The following is a 19,656-nucleotide window of genomic DNA, read 5'->3' as shown; positions in this document are numbered from 1 at the left end:
GTAACCAGGGTCCCATGAACTTTTGGGGCCATCTGAGGGCATGTTTGCAAGAGGAACAGAAGAACAAAACTGATCACCTTTGGTACATTGTAAATGACCTAAAAACTCTGAATGATTTGCTGATATTACCAATTAAAGAAATCTATTAACTCTTACATGTTCAGACAAGGGACCAGTCTCAAAAAAAACCTCATTATTGTTCTTTATGATCTAACATTTCCCACAGCTTACTTAAGAAAGCACTACTTACTTGCAGCATGTGAGCAACCAGTTTCAATTGATTCCCTGGCAAAGAAACAAAAGAGAAATCAAGACCTGGGTTGTGAAAGTGAAGATGAGCAACAGAAACACATATTCTATTTAGACTGCTATTTCCAGTGCTATTTTCTGAAGTACCAGGCACAAGACTCAGCTCAATTGCTTTTGGTGGATCATTCCCTGCTGCCATATTGTGGGGGGAAATCACACCATAGCACTGAAGTTTTCTTTCCAAGTCCTTCTCCTATAAGAGAAATATTCTTCAACAACATTAACATATATATAAAAGCAATATCTTACACTGTATCCCATCCTGATAAAATTTTCTAAGCATGCAATAGATTTGTAACTGAGGTATTCATTTTTCACAGTAAACATGTCCAGGTCAAGAAAATCTTTTGACATGTCACCTGTGAAAGAGACTTCAACTCACCTGTTGGTGGGTTGCTACAGATTACCATGAAAGGTTTCTGAAAATAAAAAAATCACAGGAATTTAGATTCTGTTAAGCAATTAAACTACTGATGAAAATATCTGAAAGTTGTCTGAAATGATCAAGGGGCTTTTTCATTGCTTTGAAGAAAAATAAAAAGAGCTTGATAGCAATTCTTCTGTAATAAAGTCCTGAGAAATATGGGTTGGGACTGGGGGATGACATGGGAAACTGAAGCACTGGTATTCTAAGCACCATGAAATCAGCATGTTCATGTGACTTTGGCTCACAGTACTACATCATCAGCCCCCACTGTCCACAGATGGAATGGACACATAGTTCCAAAGATCTATTTAATCTTGGGCATGACAGTATCAGAAAGGTTGCAGAAATCCAGAAAAGAGATCAGTTCACAAACAAGTTGAGTTCATCCTTCTTGGGTCTGTCTTTTTGAGCATACCAGTAACATGCATTATGTGGTTGTGCCTAAGTTTCCCCACTTTCAAAACCAGACAATGATATTTACTTGTTACCCAGAACACTGAAAGGGGTAGCTGCAAGTCAACTTCAAAACGCTACTCAAGACTAGAGAACCTTAACACAAAACCACTTCAGGTTAGAGCTAACTCTTGATCCAAAATAACAAATAATAAAACACAATAGAAATAAAACCATCTCGCATTTAAATCTTTATACTGTATGGAAAAATATCCAGGCAGCATATGTCTAAAAATAGATAGTAGACTGGACTTTGGCAAAATAGGACTTTATACAAGACAAATTCATTGCAACTAAGCCATCACTGTATAACCCAGTACTTTAACAACCTTGGAACAGTAATTCTTCAAAGGGCCTCATGATTTCCTGATCATCTGCTGCAGCCCTTTATTCATGGCTTCATTCCTTTTCAGGCTGCCCTTACAACAGCAAGTTTATTAGCCTACAAACAAACCTACCTGTCAGCAAAGCTGCACCAGCTACAGTAGCAGCCCTGATTTTCTCATTCTTCTTGATTTTTGTACAGGGCTTACATTTTCTGATTTTGCTTCTCCAGTTCCTTCAAAAGAAGCAACACAGCTTGAATGCTTCAACAGGGACTTTTGGAAGGGAAAGGTGGTGTTAGAAATCATCACTAATTTAGAAATTAATTTTTAATGGTTACGTTTTATTTGCTTCAGTTGAACACCATTATTTACAGACACAAGTTAATAAAACACATCACAAAACAATTAAAGTTCAACAGCTAATATTTATAGGTGCATAGTTCATGCTCAATTACTTTTTTTATATGTATAATACATACACATATATATAAAGCTCTCACAATAAGTAATCTCTGCACAGAAAGAATAGTCATAGGAAACAAAAACTGTATCAAACAATATCAAATTACTGGCAGCCTATCAACAAAACATGTACAGAATTAGAAATAAGCAGTAGACACTTAGGTGTTTTTTACTTAATATTTTCTTTTTTAACTTTTGAACTTGAAGCCACAATATCCACAGCACAACAATGACCCTGCCAACCAGCTTTCATTTCAGCAGGAGGGAAATGCTGAAACAAGGTGGATGCAGTCACAGATAATCCAATCATTGCTGATGGAAGACTTCAAAATACACTGTAAAAACTGTAAAAAAAATGAACAACTGGGCACATTGGAACTCGGCACTCGTACAGGATGGGATGTCTTTAGTAGTAGATTTCAGGTGATAGAAAGGAAGGAAAGGACTCTCATGCTTCAGGTTCATAGTCTTGATACTCTTCCTATTGAGGGAAAGCAGAAATCAACACTACTGTTATTTTATGTAAAGACATCCTATTTTCACTATTTATTCTACTCTTGGTGGATTCAATGCCCAAATATTATGGATTCTCATGTGACCAGTATATGAAATGTATTTGTATTTTGCCATATTTTCCAGATTCTGTACCTTACAAGTCATGGTACTTAGAGGAGAATTAGGCTTTTACAGTGATTAACACATCATTCAGCTGATGCTGCTAGGAACTCCTGAGGCCACCCATGACAATTCACTTGGAAAGGAAGGAATACTGCTACTGGGCTGAACAGCACAGCAGGTACTGCAGATTCTCATACGAGTCAGTAAATAATTAAAAGGAATGTTTAACTATGGCCACATGAGCAGCATCCATAATTTCAGTGATATTCAAGATGTTATGCTCAAGCTTTTAAGTCTTTTATTGGATCATGGCCTAAATTTTTTATACTTCTCATTTTCAGTCCTATTATCTGTGTTACCATAAAACTCTTAGTCCAACTAACAGTGCATCATGCCAGACATTGTAGATAGCTTGTTCATATAAAACAACAAAATAATTTACTCCCATAATTGCATTAATTAAAGATCATGCTTCACAAAGCATGGTGCACTGGTGAGTGGCCAAGCTATTAAAACCATCTATGAAGATGCAGGTTGTCCTGCATTCCCTATTAAACATACAAAAAAAGGATTCATCAAAAGCCAGGCACAAGTGCTTTGAAACACTGAAAATAAATTCCCATTTAACTTCCTTACCATCAAAAAGCAAATAATTTTCTGATTTCCAACACTATATCTCTGGCAGACCCTGGCCAAAGAGACCATGTTTCTGCTGTGCCCTTGCAGCTCCCAGCACCAGCCTGGGCCAGGCTCATGTAACTCAAGCATGCAGCCTCCTCCTGTGCCCTTCTCTTACATGCACTCACAGCAAACACCACAACAGATTTACCTCTGGAGGCATTTTGTAAGCCTCGTTCTCAGGACCCACAGCAACACCTGTATTATTCACCATTCCCTCCTGCAGGAAACCTTCTTCATTCTACATTAAAAGAGGGAAAGAAAAGTGACAGTGACTGCTTGCTTCATTTCCACCGAAGTGAGAGTTTCCTCCCAATCAGTGGTTGACTTCTTGGCCTGTCCTTTGGTTGTGGGATGTTGCCAGGGGTCATGGAGAGCAAGGCAACATGAGTTGCAGAGAGATCTTCCCCATGTTTCCAGGGGTATCCATGGGAATGGCAACTATCATCTTTTTGAATAGCTGGGACCTCATTTTTTCCCTTACCATGGACAGGCCAAGAAGTCAATCTGAATAAAAGAACAATACCACCACCAGCTTGCTGAATATCTTTGGAAAATATTTCACTCCCACAGAAATGCTTAGGTCAAGTCACAAAGCAAACCAAATCAAGTGCTTTTTCTGCCTTAAGAAACTGATCTGGGAAACAAAGTCCTGCACAAATGGTTTAAGTATCACATTAAATTATCACATTAATTCATGTTTAACTGCTTTGGGGAACACAGTGATAGGTTTGCAAAAGTGCCTGTAAAAACAAGGTCAATATCAAGACACACAAAGGAAACAGTAATTCAATTATTTATTTTTTCAGTGTTATAGACACATCCACCCTCTCCTAAAACATTAAATTTAAAGTTTTAATCTTTTCACAATACATTGCAAAAAGCGGGAAACATACTGGGTTTATTATTTCTGTTTTAGAACCTAACTGTATTGGAAAATGCTTTTTTTTCTTTTAGTGGATTATACCTTTACACGCTTTCTTATGTCAACCAGCATGTTACTCTATGCACTACTGGTATATGATACATGATATGATACCCTTACCCAGCTTATTCCATTTTTTCTTTATTATAGGAGCATTTCTATTACATAAAGCAATTTTAGTAAGAGACACTTGGAATTAACAAGATGGCTATGGTGTGAGGAATAACATGCAGAATAAGATTACTAAAGGAAGAAGATCATTCTCCTAGAATCACAGATACTCTGTACCATATGAAACAAACACAAAGGAAAAAACCCACAATATTTGAATTGGGCCAATCCTCTTTGTAGTTGTTACTCCAGAAGTTCACAGAGAAGCAACATGAGCCCTGCCAGAGCAGAGGCTGCTGGCGTTCATCCTGAACTATAAGAAAATTGATATGAAAATAGACAGAGTATCTCAATGGATCTATTGTGACTATGCTGACTTATAACAGGTGTCACTAAAACCAATTACAGACACTCAGGAAGGAATTCATTTTAAAAAACCCACCTGCAGATTGGTAGACAGAAATAGAAAATTAAGTACATCATAAGGCAGACTAATGAGATAATTGTTCAAAAATCTACTATCTTATGATAGTGGTACTAAATTAAATTTAGGATAGAGACAAAATGAGGATAAGAGAAGCTAAACCTGAAATCCACCTATGAAAGCTTAACACAAAATAGAATATAAAATGCAAAAGAGGTGGCACTAAACCCTCTAACTTCACACAGCATTTATTGTGCTCCCCCATTTGTCACATATTGGCTCCCTCTGTGGTTCAACCAGGTGACCTTAGTCATAACACTCTGTTCCTCACTTTCTGCACCACCCCAAGCACCAACCATGATTTCATCTGCCAGATACCAACCCTGTTCTTCCACGGATCAGTTACCTTTCTGATGCATATGTAGGCACACATTTTTCATCCTCATCATCCAAGGTTACCATGTGCAGAAATTTATATCCATAATATAGATTCTTCTCTTCAGCTCTTATTTCAGACATCAATAGGTCCAGTATGAAGAGCTATTTGGTCCTATTACTTCTCTATGCTTTTTCCTTTGGAGGTAAGCAGCACAGACTATGTGGAGTCAAACTGCTCTGCCAAGTTCCCTCCATGCATGTGTCTGCTCTGAGTCAACACCCTGAGCTGCTCTATGGCACAGGCAATGTGGACCAATTCCAAAAAGCCAAAGAACACCAATGAATAAAGTTGGAAGCACCTTTATTTAGGTATCTAATAGGCACCTGTGTCTTACAGAACTGCCAAAAATTTGGGGTGTTCAACATGAAAGGTAATTTTTCAGGGTTGAAGTGATGAGAAAAACTAGGTCCAATTACATTTCCACCTCATCTTATTAAAACACTTGAGCTCCCCAGATTACTTGATTTCAATATTTACTTACCTTCTAAACAAAATTTTAATAGCATTTATGCTCGTTTGCTTTTACTAGCTTTGACTGAAATAGCCAAATAAAGTGTGCAATTCAAATTTTACACGTGTGACTGTGCCCTTGATCTAACAGACCAGCTCTAAGGACCTAAAGCTCCTGTCGCATGCTTTCCTGCTTAATCCAAAATATCATTTAATTTCTGCTTCCCCAATTATTAAGGAACAGCTTCAGCTAACAATCAGCTTATCAAGTCAAACTCTGCCCAAATTCAGGCTTGAGGATGCACAAGAAAACATGCATGCAGCTTAATGTTATCTGTAGCAGGAAAACAGATGGCAAGTGAAACTGCTGGGACCATTATTAACGACAAGGAAAAAACACTTCCCAGCTTAATTTCAGATAAGAGCTTCAAAGTTTGTATGCTTGTTTTTTGTAAGGAACTGCTGCAATGGATCTGGACTGTCCCTCAGGATTACTGAGACACAAGGCCTTTTTTAGACTGAATTTATCATCTTTCCAAGTCCCTTCAGCAAGCTCAGGATGCAGATTTCTCTACAGCTTCAAATAAACAATCAGCAGCACTAAAACACATCATCAACCACATTTTTCAAAGGAAGTACAACAAACCTCCAAGGGACCTCCTTGACTGGAAAAGGTTTATCACCTTTGCCCAGCTGCAAAGAGCAACACAAACACCCCCTGTCATGTTGATGTCACTGCAGTTCAGATGAGGATGACATTACTCAAGGTCATCTGTTACATAAAAATGCATAGCAAAGGTGACCACCTCATTTTCAATAGTGGCATACTCTGCTTCTGATGTACAGCCCGCCCCCGCCAAAGTAAGGCTATCACAATAGTAAACCACCACCACCAGTAACACAGAGCCACCTAAAGTACATCTTAAATCATATTTTATCTCCTTTAAAATAAAGAAATGCAATTTTATGTTGTCATGATCTGTAACGTCATATCCTTATTCAGTTATGGAAGAGGAAAACTACCCAAAAGACCAATTCTTGTCTTAGTATGAAAGACATTTTTCTCTAGAAGCTGCAACCTCCCTCAACCACAGTGAAGGGCATTTCCAGAGGGAAATATTTTTTTTATTAGACCATCTGAAAAGCTCAACTAAAGCTTCTTAAAGTTGAAGTCAGTTTTTAACTGGGGAGCATGAACTCTTGTTAGAAAAACACTTAAAAGGGGAAATTGCAACTCACCGAATAAACAAGGAATGGTGAGGCGAGGACTACTGCTCATCCCCTATGGATTCCTTTAGGGAGAAATGAATACCCACCAATACATCAGTTTGTAGCATGGTCAGTCTGGCTAAGTCTTGTATATTGACTCCAGAGAGTCTCATGCCCTCAGACCCCACGTTACAGGAAAAATCCTTTTGTGCTATCCCAAGCAGAGTATACTACACTGCCATTCTCAGGCATTAAGAGGAGTGTCACTTTGTGCTCTCAGCACTTCTGCCTGTCTTGCTTGCTAAAGGCATGTGCCTGTGAGATCTGCACAAAGCCCATGTGCTGCCAGGCCACCTGGAAAGGCCACACACACTTTCCCCAGGAATACACGGCCATGTTACACAGTGTATACCCTCTCTTCCATGAGGTTCTGTTATTTCATCAAGCAACTTGTGTCCTTTTATAGACAAAGAGATGATGTCCCATCATTGAGAAGTGACACTTCTGCATGACCCTGGGTGCCAGATCTGACTCCAAGAACAGATATTAAGATAATTAGTATACAAGAGCATGAAGCAGAACTGTTGCGATGGCTTCAAAACATTGATTCCTTCTCTTTTACTATGGGAATGAATCCAGCTAAGCTCTGCACAAAATAGTGGGAAATTACCTACTTTTGCAATAAAATAGTAATCAAACTAATGAAAAACTCCTCCTGAAGACCCGGTCCTGTTAAAATACAGAATATTTGACAAAACCTCAGAACTATTCCTTCTATGTTATGTCAACAAATAGGTTTTTCTTATTTCAGTGGATTTTGGTGAAAAATTGCACCCCATTCTTTCCCTTCACTCTCTTTCCTACCTCATAACACTCTTGGTGGAAGAGAAGAGACTGTTTAAGATCCCATATCTATGAAAAACAGTGGTCAGCTCCTGGTACGCTCCTATGCCAGCACCATGTAGTGAAAGGATCACCTTCAGGAGTCTGCATTCTGTCCTCTTGGTGGTCTAATGCCAAGTTACTGCCACCAGAAAGAAGGTAATGTATCCCAAGTCAGTAATGTATCCCAAGTCAGAGACAAGAGTAACTTCAAAAGGAAGCATTATATTTGTAATTTAGTGGCTGATCTAAGCATTATACTTTGCCATCTCCCAGGTTAGTAATATGTTTTTTCTCTCCATTATGAAAACTGATGAAATCTTACAGTCATGCATAATTCTCATATTACTGGAGACTAATTCCTTCTGGAGTGATTCCACATCCTGAGATAGATAAACCAGGTTACCAAACAGTCTGCTCTTAGAACATTTATACTGGCAAAAGGCAGTCACCTTGGAATCCAGGAACCACAGAGGTCAGAAAAGACCTCCAGAAATTGCCCACTTTGAGCAGGTTGCTCAGGGCCACTCCTGACCAGGTTTTAACCATTCCCACAGACAGAGACTCCAGAACCTCACTGGATAACCTCTTCCAGTGTTCAACTAAATACACCTTTTTTCTACATGTTAGTAGAGTTTCCTGCTTTTAATTTAGTGCCAAGTGCTTTCAGCCACTTCTGGCCAAGAATCTGGTTCAATCTCCTTTACCTCCACCCCCACCAGGTGTTTATACTCATTGATAAATACCTTCCCCCCAACTCATATTCATGTTGTTTCACAGTTGCTGATTTTTTGTCTGTTTCTGGGACCTCTATGGAATTTTCCATGCAGATATTGTGGGAGGACCCTTTCTCTAGTAGAAAGCCTTACTGACCACAACAAATATGGTGAGGCTTGCCTCAAACAATTAAAAGATTAATGTAACCTGAGAAGTCATAGCTAATTCCAGCAAAATATATTATTAAAACTCAGCGAGCATTGGTCACTTCACCACTTGACAGTCTGTTACAACACGTTATTGAGTGTTTTATAAAGCTGTGAACCAATCAAATTTGATTAAATTCAGTCTGTGTAAATCAAATTAAAACTGTGAATCAAAAAAGCTATGAACCAAAACCAGAGGCATTATGGAAAAAGCAGTGAACTAGAATATGGAAAAAGCTGGTTTACAAGATAATCTTCTGGAAAGTCGTTTGAGACCCCAACAAAATGTTCCATGCAAAGCAATTTTAACACAGCCCGATTTGTTGTACACACACTCCAGTTGGTACCTGTGGGAGCTCAACATAAGAAAATACATATCTAAAAGCATGATTACCTTGAGAAATTATCACATACTTAATAGAGTAATACCTGCCAGCCATGGCCATATACATCTTTGGAGACCCACATGTTGATTGAAGCCCAGTATTAGTGAATTGTTGAATTTGCTGTTGTTATAGTCTGGATAATTGCACTGGTAATCTGTCTTTATTTATTTAGGGATAAAATTGTTAATCTTGTCCTGGGTTGTAAAATAAGCTTGTATTCTATTTGCCATCTGTTGAAGGCAAACCTGTCGGACAGGTTTTGTTATCTCTCTCAGAGACAATGGTTTGCCCCGTAGAGGCAATGGTTTTTTTATACACTATTGACTGACTCACTGCCGGGCTGGTAAATGTAACACCGTGAGGGGTCCCACCCAGAGGGGGAAGCCAAGCACTCTATTATGGTTTAAAGGGGTAGCTTTTGGGGAGAGAGGCAGCTGGCTCTCTCTCTTCGCGGGATTCCCAGGGAAGCAGCTCTCTTCGGCGGCACTCGCAGCGAAGCAGCCGGCGCGCGCTGAGGCGACGGCAGCGGAGCTCGGAGGCGGCCCCGGCGCAGAGGAAGACCGGCCCCACTGCCACCAGATCTTCAGAGGAAAACTATACCCTTCTAAAGATCACCACTTCAGCTGCAATTCATCAACCATTGCAAGGGAAGCAATTGTCCCAGCAGAACTGATACTGGCACCCCGACTCCTCAGGTTCTGGACTTTTTTCACTGGTTTTGTTTGTACCGATTGCATTTGCCTTTTTAAATTGTTGTCTAGTTTTCTCCTAGTAAAGAATTGTTACTCCCATTTCCATATCTTTGCCTGAGAGCCTTTTAATTTAAAGATCCTGGTAATTCAGAGGGAGGGGGGTTTGCCGTTCTCCATTGCACAGGAGGCTTTGCCCTCTTTCACAGACTCCTGTCTTGTCGAACTAAGACAAATCCCTAAAGCTATTGGTCTCGTGCCTGTTGCCACATCCCAAACCTGTAACTTGGCAGGGCTGCCTCAAGACCTTACAACTGGTAACTCCATGTCCCTACAGCCTGACTAAGCCCATTTAATTTTTGTATTATCCACCTTGTGAGCTTTTGTCAGGAGCTGTCAGTCATTATATGGTGGAGCTTAAAGTAAAATGATGGGATTCTTTTCTTATACTCCCAGTGCAGCTGTTATTGTTCCTGTGAAAATTTGCCTCCTGCTACAAGTTGAATAACAATTTGCTATGCTTACAGGCTTAAAATTCCCTTTTGAAAAGAAAATAATTTGCATTCCTTTTTCTCCAAAATATAGCCCACCTGGATACTGCACTGAAGTGAAAAACAAACTATCTTCCCTATTTCGTAACTCATGATTTACACATAATTTGACCATAAAGCCTAACTTTTCTGGATGGGTGAAAGACCCTTGAACAAAGAATCCAACAAGGGGCAAAACAAAGCTATGCTAAAATTGTCTCAATTAATTTCCTTTCCTAGTCCTAAAATATTATATTCATGGAACTGACTGAGTTATACAGCTACCAATGAGTTGCCAGGTCAGGATGCTTTAAAGCTCCTGCTTGCTCATTGGAATAGTCAGTGCCTCCAAGACTCAGCTGTAAATGACAAAGCATCATCATCAGTCCAGTTGTTTCACTCCAGAGGTACAGAGATGTATCTGTGCACTATCTAGAAATAAAGCAAACTGTTTTAATTATCCCTAAGCTCAACACCTAAGTGAAGGAAATGATGAGAAAGCATTGTGTGAAAGAAATTAGCTGTTCCAGTGCACAATTCATTTAGAATACCAATAAAATGAGACTGTCTCACTCCTTCTCCTCAAATGGAGAGTTGAAATGAAGATACATTTAATTAAACAAATAAATATCAGCATTAGTGCAAATCCAATGAAGGCTAAAATAGTGCCTGCAAGTTCTACAGGCTGCATTCTGATTTGCATTTTTATGCCTTTCAGTTGGCAATGACAAAAGTGAAAAGGAAAACAACTGAGGCTTACAGAGAAAGGAATGAAGTGTCTGTGGTGACCTGCTACAACCTGTAACCACAGGTCCACTTTGGTGTCTACAAACAGCTGGAAATAATTTCTGTTTACAACAATCTACAAACTGTTGCAAAAGCCTTGAAAAATAAATTTCAGTATAACATAGATTGTGTATTTTTTTTTCCTCTCCTTCCTTTAAAATTCCTCAGTATTACTTGTATAGATAAGATGCCTTGAGAGTACAGCAGGAATATATCTGTGAGAAATCAAATTTGCGGAAACTCATTCATGTTTGAATTAGCCAGGCTGGTGAAGTTCCTAATTAGAGCTGCTGGAATGTTGCTATTTGTTGATAAATGAGGATTACTTGGAGAACCTGCTCATTGCACAGGCCAGACCAGAAGTTCATATGAGTTCTCCACAACAGACGTGCATCAAGTCCAGGTGACAAAGTAAGAGGCTGCCTAAGGGCTGAGTCAATGTGACATCAGCAACACATGTGAATGCAGCTAGTTCACACAGCCCTTTCAGCATCATCCTCTTCTGCTTCCCAAATCCATGGTGACATTGAAAACTCCATGGGTAGGGGAAAAAAAAGCTAGAGTACATAATTTGGACAGACTGAAGTTATTTCTAATTGCAGTACAATGAGGGTGATGTTAACTAGACATCACATCAGAGATGTGGCCACGATCTGCCTCTCCTCCCATTGTCCTGAACAAGGTAATAACAATTTACAATAATAGACCTGTGTCACTATACACAACAAATATCCACTATCTACTTTGTTATTTACATTCTCAAAACTGAAATTTCGGACTGCAGTTCTACAGAAATCTTCAGTCAAATAATACCACTAATTCCAGTAAGGATTAGAAGGGCTAAGTACTGCACTGAACTATTTGCTTGATCTTATGCAGTAAGAAGGAACAGTAAACAATCTGAGTTTATTTTTATTGTTTTTACTACATAACTCAAAAACACCTTGACAAAACTGAGTGACTGCAATAAATAACATGCACCTCAATAGGAAAATGTGTAAGGAAGTGTCACTTAGGCACTCACCAAATCAAAGATGATGGGCAAACACTGCACAAAATCAAAGTCAAAGAGCCAAAAGTGTCACTGTAGTGCAAAGAAAGGGAAGATATTCTCTCATATACTAAAAAGGCCTATCCAGGCCTAGGGGGCCTTCTCCTGAATACAGAATTCATTCTACACAATGCACTTGTCTGGGGATATTGGGAGATGCCAAAGGAAAAGAGAAGGATTGATCACATCCTAGTACAAAGAGGAAAATGAAGGAATCTGTCAGACACTATGTCTGTCAGGAGCTCCATGAGATCAGCTAAACCCATCTGTCCCTTTCTGTAATGGAGAATTCTCCATTCTGTGTGAACTCATTACATAGAATGACCTCCAAGGACGATATCTGAACATTACCTTCCTTACATAAAACCAGAACATAACACATGACTTTGACAGATCACATTAACAAGAAGAATGGTACATATCGGCTAGGAAGTTAGCACAGAAATGAGCAATATTGGTCTACTAGGTCAGTAAAGATAATTTTAAATAGTGCAGTCTCAGCCAGAACTGCAATGTTATTTTACCATACTTTATTTAAAACAGTTTGAATATCATAATCACATTTCAATATTAAGTACAGTTTTAGTACAAATAAACTCCAGAAGTTACTGTATAGATTCCATGAGTATATATTCGCCAAGAAAAAATTAAAGGCGAAAAATTAATTTCCTCTCAAAGAATGCTCCAGTTACACAAGCAGTTGAGTCAGTGCTGTATCATGGAAAACAGCAACCTCTAAACCATAGCTATTTCTCCTGCTCTTAGAAGAAATCCTCTACACAGAACTGCAGGCCCAGCCACCCTTTGGCACTAAGAACAGCATGAGTTCCCTGTCACATGGCCCAGAGAGAGCACACATTCCAGCTCTGCACCCTGTCTCCTGTGACTGCAGTCACAAAGCACTCAAGCAACTTTACTCACTCCCAAGGAAGTTCTTAAAGAAAGGGGAGGATTCTTTATTCAGCTAGTGGGAAGAGGGCATGCTTTGCTCCTTTTTGCTTTCCCTAGAGCATGAGCAGACAAGCTACTGCAATCAGCACTGATTTATTTGCTTGTACTCTCCAGCACACTGAGCTGTGGGCCCACAGGTGATCCAGTGGCAGGATGTCACCTTCAAAAGCTGGAACTGATTGACAGGACATTTTGTGAATGAAGCAGTCACCGTTCAGTTATCAGTGAGCGTATCTCTAAAGCATTCCCTCAATTCCAACCTATCACAGCACTTTACCCAACCGGGGAATTTTAAAATATATTTCTTCTACAGAATAGATCAGCACTTGCTTTGAAAAAAAACCCACTTGCAATAATTATTTGAACTACAAAGGTTTCAGGAGTATTTCCTGCAATTGTGATCTATTCAGCAGCAGATTAAACACTACAAAAGACTTGAGAGACAGCCTGATACTCTTGAGGTGACACTCTTCATCTAGAAGCAAGTACACAACTATTCCAAGCTTTCACTTGAATTGGGAAAGGTTACATCACAAAACACAAACATCACAAACATCTCTTCAGCTTATTCTTCTCCCACAGAAGAAGAACGAACTCCTTTTAACTAAGTGCAAAGAAGTTAATAAAGCCTACTTAGTATGGTGTAGTACACATATACAATACTTGAATATTTGTGCTGTCTTGCTCTCCTCCCCCACACTGCTATTGTTATCTTTACTTTTCGCTTCTGGCTTAGATGCAAGAAAGCAGCAGACTGAAGTCTGCCATCCTCTACACTGCATGAGAGTGGACTTCAAAGCCTCAGTTTCCCAGGACAAGTTCTGCTCTTTGTCAGCATAAGCCCAGTGTAGCTTTCCCCTCCACTAAGTCACTTCCATACTTCTACCTGTATGGCTGAGAGCAGCCTGGGTTTATGACTCCCTTTTCAGACACCTGCTGCTCTCCCAAAAGGGATGGACACCAGAAAAATCTTCACTACTACTTCACATGTAAGTCATAAAGAGTAAGTTTAGATGGCCTTTGAGGAATTGCCCAAATTGCACCTCTCTTTTAGGCAGGTTCAGATTTCCCCAAATCAGTCCCAACAGACGTCTGGGAAAAGCCACTTAAAAGCCTTAAAATAACAAAGGTTTGATACTGGAAAAACATTATCCTGATTTATTTCAGTCTTCTCTGGGCTCAATCAGCTCTTTCTGTCCACACAACACAGGAAAAACCTGTGAAGCATCCACTACCCTGTAGCTGTGGTGCTCATTTATGAGAGCTGCAGACAAGTTCCATCTTGCTAAAGTTAGGATGTGGCCACTTGTGTTTGGAACACAATCTTGTGGGGCAGAGATGTTGCTGAGAGGGAAAAGGAGGGCAAGACTCAGCGGTGCCAAAAGTCCAAAAACTACCTGAACCAGTGTGAATGGATGATAATCTCAGCCACAGATGAAATTTCAAAGGGGAACTGTTGCTGCATTCTTTTTACCAGAAGGAACCTTCTATTAATAAACTCTATTAAACCATTTGACATTAAAATGCAGAGATGTTTTTAAAGGATCAAAGCATTACATGTTAGTTATTAGAATTGTTAAAATTACACTCTCCCTTTGGTCCTTTCTTATTAATAATCACAGTAGCTCTCCAAACTTCACCAGCTGCTTCCAAGGCTGCCCCTAGAAAGCATTTAAGTCACAGTGAAGTTATCACCATAAAATGCTAGAATTCACAGGAGGCAGTCAGTCCCACAGCTACTAGGAACAAAAGGGAAATATGACTTTTCACATTGACTGTTCTGATTTGAGAGAGAGAATTCTAATCATACTCCAGCCCTCACCCTATTTATATGTAAGCATACCAGAGGAAAAAATTATGCATACACACCATAGAGGTAGCACGCAAAAAAAGTAGTCGAGATAAAAGAATTTATTCACAACATCCAGAAGAGCAGGTAAAACCACAATTCTGACAGGAAGTTTTCAGGGAAATACTGCTTAATAATTGCAGTCATCACACCATCTGCTTCAGGGATGAATAGGAAAAACCAAACCACTTTTCTTCAATTTCATGGCACAACAGCCACCTAAATGTGATTTATGGAAGTTCAGATGAAGCTGAAGAATAATTTCATGTTTTTCATAACAATGGGATTGATTAGATTGATTACCAACAAAGTTTACTTTATGAGACAAGAATACTCAGTTAAAACACAGGAGGAGGGAACACATGTAACCAGTTGATTACAGTTGGTGTAGCTCTTTCTTCTACAAGCTACATTTGCAGTTCCAGAACAAGAATACACTGTTGTATTCTGAAGAAATACATTTCCTCCACCATGGTGAGAATCTAAATGCTGCTCTTTCATATTTTCAGAACTGAGGATGAAACAAAAAGACTGGCAGGATGAGTCCATGCTTCAGAAAAAGATGTGTACTTATCATATGACTCCCTGTAGTTTGAAAACAACACAAAAGCCTATCTGCTACCAGCCATAAAGATTGTTTCTCTGCATGTTGCCTGATGAACATTTGGATAAGAATCAGAACCAGATCTTGCGACTCACCCATGCAGATCTGAACACAACTGACTTGAAAGACAGCCACAGTTGGATGCCCAAGTGTTTCTAAATACTCAAGCAGTATCAGTTAGGCACTCAGCTGGTGAGTTTATGGGAAAACACCATTTTAGAAATGACCCATACTAGAAAATACTTCTATGGAATACAAGGCTAAGAGCAAATGTACTTTGACATGAACAAACAAGCTAAATGAAATTCAGCACTATGCTGTATCATCATCTTTTAATAACAACCTCTAAACAGTTCTGTTTCAGTTATCTGATAAGTATTTGGGACTCCCTCAATAGGGGTATTGCAATGGCTCTCAAAGTATGATTATTTTTGTAGTTGTTTAGCATAAAGCCAAATGATGTGCTTACTGCTCCATAACAATCATTGTTCAACAAGCAGATTTGATGAGAAAACACAGCAGTGAAAAAAGCAGCGATTTCTCTTACACATGTGTATAATTTCTGATAGAAGCAGGCAACAAACCAACTGGTCCTTGCTCTCTGGTTTAACAGCTCATCTGCCTGGAACTATCCAAGAAAGGCAGTGGCATTGGAAAAAGCAACAGTTGATTGCTCTAATGTTATTAACCTCTTTCCCCTACCTGTTATGTTTCAAAAATAAGTATGCAAAGTGTGGATGCGTAGTGGGCTACATTTACCGAAAATCACTTCTACCAGGATGCTTTCTGGACCATCTAGCACCCTCAAAAAGCTGTTTACAGAGTGTCACCCTAAGACACAGAAGAAGAGTTAGTGTCTTGAGTATTCAGAAGCAATTTTCTGAATCAGAAAAGAAGTTAAACACATTCTTTGCAACAACAACAACAAATATAAATCGTACTGTGTGGCTATATAGTACTTATTGGCCAGCTGGACTTAAACCATAAGAAATATGTAAGTAATCTGACAAGAGAAGCTTAAAATACTGAAAGCTTAAAAACTAATTTACTTCAACTTGAATTATTTTTAAACATTTAAATTCATTAATTTGATTTAGCAAAACATTTTCAACTTAAGCAAGTAGTTGCACAGAAGTCAAAGATTTCACCCAAGTTTATTACTAACAGAACACTGTAGTGGATCAAGAATCACCTTCAGAAATCCCAAGTTTTGTCAGAGCCAAAAAATCTAACTACTTAATATGGTAATGTAGGACATCTTGGAAATTGGATGCAAACCGCTTTCATCCAGTGAGACAGACTCAGCATGTCTCCATCTGTAATCTCCCAGATTAAATCAGTGACAAGTGAGCTCTTCTACTGTACCCTCATTGCAATCACAGCATTAAGATTCAGATACAAAGAGACAGCATCCAAATGAAATGTGTTCCTAACAACACTTCCAACAATCCCGTGAAAACCAAGATTTAAGTCAAAACAAACTTAGGAGACAACATTCCCCCAAAGACTATTCACTGCAGGAACAGAATCCCTTCAACACTTGAGGCTTTTTTTTTTTTTTACTGCTGCTGGTTACCCTGTGCAAAGGAAAAATGCTCCAATGCTTTGTGTTGTGTGGGTGATGCTCCCATTTCCCAGCTGAGTTTGGTTCAACACTTTTGTTATAAATTGAAGCGAATAATTTGATTCAGCCTTTTAAGATCAATTAATACTCTTTATTGATTACAGCAAGAGATAGCAAGCAAACAGTGCTGGGTACAGCCAGGAGTCTTTACTCCGCCAAGGGCTGACACTCCTCCCTCTCTTCAGTCCCTTTTTATACTTTTTTTTTTCTTTTCTTCTTCTCCTCTGCTTTGTGCTAAGCTGGAAACAGTTGATTTCACAAGAAGGGTGATGGGTCTCGCTGTGGTTATCAGTTCCAGACAGTCCTGCAAGATCTTTCTTCCATATATAGTTATTACATTGTTTCATAATATTTGCTTGCAGTTACCAGCTTTACTCAAGCCTGCCAGTTCCATGCCCCGACCCCCACACTTTTCCTCTACCCTAATCTTCCACTTTTTGATGAACAAACACATCAATGCCATTTTCACAACTTATAGAAGGGATAAAGCATTCTGAATTGGCTTCTATCAGTAAAATGACTCAGTGATCACTGTGCAAGTGGGAGGACTTCAAGAATTTGACATTGCTTCTCACATTCTTGCTGTCATAAATGCAAATGTTGGAGAATTTAAACTCGTTCCTATCTTGTCATTTTAAAATCCTAAAGGGACCTTTGATCATTCAGTGGCCTGTTAAACATTTAACAGGAAGAAAGTATTTTTTTCTTTCATTTTGTGATGGTTTAACTGGTTTCAAATCTAATACAGCTTCCTTTATGTGAATACAATGTATCACAATTTGCCCACCATTTTCCTCAGAGAAAAAAAAATCCCATCAATTAAAAATTTATCTGCCTTCTAAACTAATGAAAAAAGAAGACAGACAGAAGATAGGGCTATGAACCCCACAAGCTACATAATCTGTATGCACAGAGCACATGTACTTCTTGAAGGCTTAAAAAATAAATTTTAATTAGTCTGTCCCCCTTCAAAACTAAGTGCCTTGCAAATATTGGCTGGGGATATGCCCAACTTGTTGAAGGCAGCACTGCCACCACCCTCTTCAGATGTGTAGGGCTTTGGTTTTGAGGGCACCAATACCCCTACTGCACTTGAACCTGTTAATCCCCCTAAAGCACACATGATTGTTTTCATCCTAATATCCATCACACTCCATGAAGAGATGAGTCTCTGACCTAGGAGCTGAAGTGAAGTACCAGGGAGCATTGAGCTGTAAGCAGCCCTGTGGTGCTGGCTCAACTCTGCTAGCAGCCTGAGGAGAGAAGACTCCTGCAGCCTCCCACACAAAGCCTCTCCTGTGCTCATTAGCGTGCCTGTTATATTAATGACTCATCCTCATCGTAAAGCACCAGCTCAGACTTCTCATTAATCACCTCAAGTGTGCTGGCTCCTGCACTTTGCTCATAGCCCCCACTCATTCTGGCTTCAGCATTACAAACACGGGCAAGGAGTTTGTGGGTCAGGCCCTGCTCTTCAGCAAGGACTATGTATGACTTCACAGAAAACACCTTACAGTCAGAACCTGCTTTTTCCAACCCAGTGTTAGGTAATTCCTGGATATTTTTTATGAGCCAAAATAACTGCTTTCAAAATGTGATACTTAAATTGCATGGGTGGCCAGCAGGTCACTGCTGGAGCATTCCCAGTGATAGGCTCAGATAGAGAACCAGGCCTGTACCACAGCCCAGTCCACCTTTCCTGTAGAAAAAACACTATCTTGTTCAACAGTATGAAAAGCCTAGAGTAAAAAATGAATGTACTGTACTGCCAATTGATTTATCCTTCAGGGGAAGAGAAAAAAATTCTCTCCAGATATTCTGAAAAAGGCTCTAGACATACTATGAGAATGAGAAAGCCACTGAGAAGAGCTGCAGGTTGTGATGAGGAAGCAGTGACTTTTCATGGTCTGTGGGCACTTTCTCTTGTATCCCAGATACCACTAGATTACATTCACAGCTCCTTCTTTACACTTCTTTGGATTTCAATTACTGTGTCTTCATTACTTCTGTAATAACTTCATTTTATTCCATTTTACAGATGACCTTTTTTCATGCTAACTAAAAAGTAATATGGCTCCCTACTCTAGCTTAAAATGGGTTTTTCACAAATAAACAGCAAGGCAAAGTGCACTGTTAGCAAAAACTAACAGCCTATAACTGATGTAAATTTATGTCCACCCACTCGTTAGCCCATCAATTTCTTCTCTTATGAAATGTCAAAGCACCTGTCAATCATGCAATGCAAGAGGCTTCACCACACAGACTAAAATAACAACTCTGCCTTCTAACTCACCACACCATTCAATGGGTGAACCATTCTATACAGAGGTCAGAGCCCAGACACAGTAGATATCTATCAGAAACTTGACAGATATGTAAGCAATGCATCAAGGCTGCACCACTCCTTGGCACATCACTTCAAATACACACTAGATACGAAATATGGTGTTTCCATCTAAAACCATGTATTTGGCAGTGTACACCAGAGCAGTTGCACTGACTTTAGACCCCATGATTGATCACTTACCTATCCCAATAGATTGCTTATCT

The 19,656-nt window shown here is 39.4% G+C and overlaps 1 protein-coding gene across 8 annotated transcripts in view; it reads right to left on the bottom strand.

Moving 5' to 3' along the window:
- Positions 1–1,835: 1,835 nt before the first annotated feature.
- Positions 1,836–19,656, bottom strand: part of SNCA (synuclein alpha) — a 64,149-nt gene continuing 46,328 nt past the window's right edge. For all 8 annotated transcript variants that reach the window (XM_021550306.3, XM_021550312.3, XM_021550305.3 and 5 more), the window contains 2 exons: positions 3,425–3,514; positions 1,836–2,458 (listed from right to left, as the gene is read on the bottom strand). In XM_021550306.3, coding sequence (XP_021405981.1) covers positions 2,426–2,458; positions 3,425–3,514 — 123 coding nt within the window. In that variant the 3' untranslated portion in view covers positions 1,836–2,425. The remainder of the gene's footprint in view (positions 2,459–3,424; positions 3,515–19,656) is intronic.

The sequence above is a fragment of the Lonchura striata genome, chromosome 4 (assembly GCF_046129695.1).
Source record: "Lonchura striata isolate bLonStr1 chromosome 4, bLonStr1.mat, whole genome shotgun sequence".
In the NCBI taxonomy this organism is placed as follows: domain Eukaryota; kingdom Metazoa; phylum Chordata; class Aves; order Passeriformes; family Estrildidae; genus Lonchura; species Lonchura striata.
Note: the sequence above shows the minus strand (reverse complement) of the source record. Positions and strands in the feature narration are given on the sequence as shown.